The sequence below is a fragment of the Eurytemora carolleeae genome, unplaced genomic scaffold (assembly GCF_000591075.1).
Source record: "Eurytemora carolleeae unplaced genomic scaffold, Eaff_2.0 scaffold139, whole genome shotgun sequence".
In the NCBI taxonomy this organism is placed as follows: domain Eukaryota; kingdom Metazoa; phylum Arthropoda; class Copepoda; order Calanoida; family Temoridae; genus Eurytemora; species Eurytemora carolleeae.
In genome coordinates this window covers 353478-359939 of record NW_019396175.1, presented here as the reverse complement: position 1 = coordinate 359939, position 6462 = coordinate 353478, and the positions used below count along the sequence as shown (strand labels likewise).

Here is a 6462-nt window from a genome sequence, read left to right as displayed (position 1 = left end):
ATAAAAATAGTTTTACTCTAAGAGGAAAAAGATGTTACTTTTTTTAATCGTTGAAAAGCTACTCTGCCAAACTTTGAAAAAAATATTGTTTTTGTTTATATTCTAATTTCCATAGGCGCAACTAGCACTTTTGATAGTGGGGGGGCAAATATTATTTTGTAATGGTCTAGGGGGGATGTAAGGGGGGCTTGCCCCCCACTACTTAGAAATTTCTTTTAAAAATAAGTGATTTTTTTAAAGGGTTTAATGTCTAAAAAAAGGAAAATTTCAGTTGTTGCATGGGGATTTGGCTGTGTTCAATTCAAATCGTTTTTTTCTAGTGTTTTTTAAAAATTTATATTTTCAACAACTGTAAAACTAACGATATGAGTCAATCAATTTTTCTCATGTGTGCGCGGAGCGCCAAAGAAAATTTTTTGAATACCTTGGTTACTTACAGATATGATTACAAGAAATAATCATTAATATATTCTGAAAAAAAAAATTAAAATTCATATATAATTTTAATCATCTACATTGAAAAGGACAGATAATGTTACGTTTTCTCCTGAAGTTATTGAATTTATGAATGATCATTCTAACCAACATTTATAATCTTATTTCATTTTCGATTTTATAGAAGTTCTTTCAAAAAGATTAACAGGTTACAGTTATCAAATATGATAATCAGTTAGAAGTTTGCCAGGTTCAGTCTCAGAATGTTCTCAAGATTTGGAACTGAGTTTTTGCCCAAACTCAAATATTCTAACCCCTAAATCTTTGCACCGAGTGTAATAGTATGTTAAGATCTTAAATAAATCTAATATGGATATGACATTATTTAGAAGTAAAAATGTATTCTTCTTGCCCATACCCTTTTTTTCTATTAAAGAAAAACATCTAATTGTAATGACATTGACTATTACTTTAGAATTTAGAATCATTTTAAATATGTTGACTTAAAATCTGAGATATCTGAAGTAATTATTTTCGTGCAAATTTTACAGATATTCTTTTTTAAAATCAACCTTTTTTTAAAAACAAATTCTATGGGGGGGGGGGTAATTACCCCCAGGATTCCAGGGGGGGTAAATAACCCCAATAACCCCCGTTATTTACGCCACTGGATTTATTTACTAAATAGTAAATTATTAGCTAAAATCTCACAAAGTCTGATAAAAATCTTGTTTATTTTTAAATAATTCACATTGTACATACATAAAATTGTCCTAAACGCCCATATTTGATTAGTTTTGGCGTTAAAATACAATTGTTATAATGAATTGGGTTTTTTTTTCAGTCATTTTGCAGTAAAAACTAAATTTGATATTTGGTCAAGATGAGTTCTATTTTAGGAATAGAATACATGGAAAAAGTTATAAGCAAAAAGTACATGGCATGCCATGAACAAAACTGTAATATGTAGGTAAAAATGTACACATTAAGTATTATTGTCTGTGTACATGTTGAAAGTAGAACTTGTTGATATATTTCCAAACAAGAGTCGGATTGCCACGTCCTAAATCTTCGTCCATCTTTAAAAGATTTAGCAGCTGCTCAGGACCCAGGTCGTCTTCAGTTCTGAACACAAATGAATATCTTTTAAAGCGTGGGTCAGGAACTGAGGAGATGTGTAAATGTTGCTAGTGATCAATATTCTAAGTAGTAAGGGTGAGGTCAGGCGTAAATCAATAACAAGAAAAGACAATAAGTTTAAAAAACTGAAGAAAAATATTGGATGAAAGAAATGAAAATAAGAGAACTACAAACCTAGATGAAAGGTAGAAATCAACCAACTCTTTTACCTAAACCAGAATTCTTAAATGAGAAAAAAAAAAGAATTTTAACACTTGTGTTAAATGATTATATATAGTTTAATTTTAATTCTGGACTCTGCCTTGTATTTAATAGAATACTTGATAGAGTATTCATCTGAAAACAGATTTTTCTCTGAACATGGAGCCGAGCCTGTACCAGGAGCTGAACTAGGTACAGGAGCCGAGCCTGTAATAGGAGCTGAACTAGGTGCCCCCGGAAGTAAAGTGTCCAAACTTGTAAATTCTGTTGCACCAGTTTTCTCACCAAAGACAATACTAAGGGAAATAACTTAAAACTTTTAATAATCAGTAAATCTTCCCAAAAAGTGTGAATTAGTCTTGTTTTATTGAGTTTCATAAGATTAACATGTTTTGTTATATTTTTGAACCTGAAAACTGTGGTAGATGGTGCATCAAGTACAGCTGGAGGATACAAGATGGTCTCAACTCCGCCTTTACAAAGATTGCTGATATCGGAAACAGGTTGGGGATCGGATCCTATCTTGGTAAGATGTAGCTCAGCTAAACTCTGTCTCAGGAGCATCTTCTCTATATATATACCTGAATAGTACACGTGGAAAATAAAAATAAACAGGGGCAGAAAAAGTTTTTAAAATTAACTGCACCGTCTGAATTTTACAAGGACTTTTATTATTTATCGTAATTTCTCATAAAAAAATCTGAAGGCCCTGCAAAAAAAGTAGTTTTTTCCATTTCTAAATGTTGTGCTAAAAAGATTGGTTAAACTTACCTGTAGGGATAGGGGTAGAGGAGAATGGAATCCCTTTCCATTGCTTGAAAACGGTGGAAGTTCTAGACCCAGTAGAGTAAATAATACCCTCAACTAGTGGTTCTTTCAGCACCTTCAGTTCAACTTTTTTCTGCCGTTTCTAAACAAAATTTTTCTCTTTAAACGAAGTGTTTTTGAATTTCAAAGAGGTTAAAGTAGGGACTGTATGCGTAATTTCAAGTCACCCTCAATGCAAAGATAACAATGTTCGATTCACAACGGTACCATTAAAAGCTTTGTCTGATCAAGTATAGAATTAGATATCCATGTTTTAGTCACTTTAAAATGTTCATTTTCAGTTGCGGTTTCTCTGCAAACGTGACTAGTGCCTTTTTACATTTTTAAAAACTAATGGAGAAAGTCACAGAAATACACAGTTTGGAGTAAGAACCATGACGCTATCTTCCTCATGTTTGCTCAGATTAAGGGTTCGTCGTAAATCGTGCATTGTGATCTTTGCATGGAGGGTTAAAGTTGGCTGGCGGTGTAGTGGTTGGAATTATTGAATAACAATAACTAAGTATGGAATGGATAAATAGTTAAGAAGGAGAAGCAAATACTAGGTCTGGATAATCGAAATATTTCTAATGTGGTCGAGAGTAGCGCTAGAGATGTAGTTATGTTCATTATTTTTTAGCTTCGGTACTTTTTAGTTAAAAAATAACATCAACAATAAATTTTTATCGTATGCATGAAATGGTAAAACCGTTATTCTAATAGATAACGCCGTTTTACTGAGGCCGAATTTAATGAATTTAGACTGCGTCACTGAACCACCCATGCTTTGGTTCAAATTGATTACCTCTGACTGAGAGTTAAGTTTGATAATCTTGTCTCTTCTATCTTTACTCTTTGAGTCAGGAGTAATACAATTCTCATCCTCTAAAATACAGTTTATAAATATTAGTAATTTATTCAGCAGGGACGTAAAATGGGGGGGGGGGGGCTATCAAGGACAAAGTGAAAATCAAGATCTCCAGAAGGGATTAAGTCCCCCCCCCCCCGTAACTTGAGGTAGGAATTAATGAACAAACTACAGATTAAAAGGGTACTGTTGTGGATCGGTCAATTAACTCTTTAAGACTCAGGGGAATCACTTTAAAAGAACGTGGCGAGCAGGAAAAATATATTTGATTTGTACCTGATAGGTAACCATTCTCACAAACAAACGAATCCATTTCATAAAATTCACTTCTTGCTCGTTTAACATTCACTTCATCTTCAACCTTGTACAATATTCATACAGTGGTCAGCATATATATCAATATAGTTTCGGTTACTGCAATGGGGATATAATACAATTTCAGGACCTAATAATTCAATTGTATATACACCGACCACCACCTCCTATGGAGTATTTAAGTATTATATTGAAATATATCCCAATACCAAAATTAATTCGCACCCTTCCTCAAATAGCTATTTTTGACTTTCTCAGTTTCTTCTTCTTCCCATTTTTGTGAGGCAAATTTCGTTCTCGTTTTATGATTGCTGTTTTAATCATAGAGAATAGAATATATATTAGAGGGGAATTTAATAGAAAAAAGTGTAAAACGGCCATTTTGTTGTACTGTTTCCATACTGCAGGTGTACTTCACATATTTATGCTATATAACCTTTTAGGTCCTGGAATATCATTTTATAGAAAATCTAAAATTAATGTTAAAAGAAAACCAAATTATGAAATAGGCTGGTTTCATAATTGACCAATGATCATTTCACATAGACTCTATGCCTTTCACTTTACAAACGATGATTTTCCGTTATAACTATAAATCAAATGATGGTTTTTATTCACATAATTCATTATAAAGTTTATTTAACAGCTTTAAAAATTTAGAAATTGAAATGAATAGTCTGGGGAACATACTGTATTAATGTACTCTACTACACATAATTTGTGAACATTAACATGATTTGCACACTTTGAACTCCCTTTCAGGCTGAAAGGGACTGAAAACGTTCATACCGAGAGATTCTTTAAATTCCTCTCTAATATATATTCTATTCTCTATGCGTTTTAATGTTAATAGGATGCAAACAAACAAATTGTTTATCTTATAGAACAAATATACAATCATAAAGATAACTTACTTTCATCAATCAAAAAAAGCAAAAACAACCATATGAACAAAAAAATATCATAAAACTTTTAAAAATAATGTATTGTAGTTGTAAATATGATCTGCATACCTCTAAATCCTCTCCTGAAGTTTCAAAGTTATCTAGATCAATGAGCTCCAAGTCGTACTCCAGCCCTGGAACCTGCCTCCAGGGATCCCTACCAGAGGGAAGCCTCCTTCTCTTCTCTCTACACGTGATATTTTGAGGAGATCTGGGCCAAGATTTAATAAATACCCAGAAGTAATTGAACTACGTAGACTACAGTCGTCGTCGTGTATATCATTACAATAAAGACAACTTTTGATTTCAATTTTTGATTTTTACCAAGCTTTCAAACGTCATAAATTACAAATAAAACATGGAAACAAAGAGAATAATTCAATTAACAACTTCTCTTTGTTTACTTAAACCATAAAAAGAGCATGTTTGAAATCAAAACTTTAAAAGAAAAGTAGTCTTCATTGTATTGATAAAAACGGCGACCACTGTAAGTGAAACCGCTGCTCTTAAGTGCCGCATATAGTTGAAGAACAGCGGTTTAACTCAAAGGGACTGTAAAGGAAAAATGACAGGGGGTATAGGATGAAACCTGAGAATCTCAGGCGTTGAACGATACATATAAGACATCTATCTAATGTTCCTGTCTCGAGAAATTGATATAAAACTGTGTCAAAATTATACTTAAATTCATATATATACAATTTTATATAAAAATAGTAGGTTTAAACAGATCATATTCAGCAAATACGTAACCAATCTAAGAACGATTATATCCCACAGGAGCCTGAGAATCTCAGGTTTGCTCCTAATATAATTTTTATTTTTTATTTTAATAGATGTAATTGATAATATTATTTAATATAGTCCGTATAGTCTGTATTACGTCAACAAAACTTCAGCCAATGGTAGTGCAGTATACTGGTCAAGTGATTTCCGTCTGTATTACGTGACAATTTTGTATAATTTTGACACAGTTCTTTATCAATTTCTCGAGACAGGAACATCAGATAGATGTCTTATCAAGTATCGTTCAACGCCTGAGATTCTCAGTTTTCATCCTATACCCCTGTCATTTTTCCTTTGCAGTCCCTTTAAAAGTTCAACTACTACTTGCCATTAATTAAATTTGGTCCCTTGTTTTAACCATCTGGGGGACAGGCGGGCCCTGGGAAACCTGAATTTAGATTCTGTAAAAATGTAATAACTATGGTTCGTTCATTTAACTTTTAATCTTGTTAAATTTTCAAAAGGGCCTTCACACAAATCTGATATAGTACTGCTTTCATACTATGAAACACTTTTTCCCTGAGAGAAGAAATTATTTAATTTTGACGACAGACCCTTTAGAGATGAACCTCTCTAGGAATATACCGAGATGAACACCCCCCCCCCACACACTTTTCTTTTCTTTCTATTTATATTTTACCTGTTTATAAATGTAAACATTACTAACCGTATCGGTAACTATGTTCATATTTGAATCCATTTCAACATCGGGTTTCACTATCACTGTCTCCATTTTTTCCTGAAAGTGATCTTTAGATATCGATTGATATGCTTCGATATTCAAGACTGAATATGTTTGAATTGGATTTGCGGATTTGGACGTGATTAGCTTTGGGAATTTTCTAAACCAAAAGTTTCTAGAGACTTTAGATTTGAATATAAACTAAAATTGAGTAAAAGTGTTGGTTAATTTTAGGGTAATTTCCTGGAGAACGATTTTTGGACCCCCCCCCCAATATTCATACA

At 32.7% G+C, this 6462-nt stretch overlaps 1 protein-coding gene across 5 annotated transcripts; it reads right to left on the bottom strand.

Moving 5' to 3' along the window:
- Positions 1–1150: 1150 nt before the first annotated feature.
- On the bottom strand, positions 1151–6295 carry LOC111697229 (uncharacterized). Of its 5 annotated transcripts, XM_023467146.1 has the most exons (11): positions 6137–6295; positions 5844–5884; positions 4780–4921; positions 3728–3812; positions 3389–3468; positions 2548–2686; positions 2186–2357; positions 1990–2072; positions 1877–1959; positions 1750–1784; positions 1151–1560 (listed from the first exon to the last, which is right to left on the bottom strand). In XM_023467146.1, the coding sequence occupies exons 1-11, from the start codon at positions 6227–6229 to the stop codon at positions 1428–1430; spliced, it is 1086 nt and encodes a 361-aa protein (XP_023322914.1). In that variant the 5' UTR covers positions 6230–6295; the 3' UTR covers positions 1151–1427. The 5 variants fall into 5 exon arrangements, with proteins under 5 accessions (XP_023322914.1, XP_023322910.1, XP_023322912.1 ...); XM_023467142.1 differs by having other exon boundaries at positions 1877–2072; XM_023467144.1 differs by having other exon boundaries at positions 1877–2060.
- Between the last annotated feature and the right edge of the window lie 167 nt (positions 6296–6462).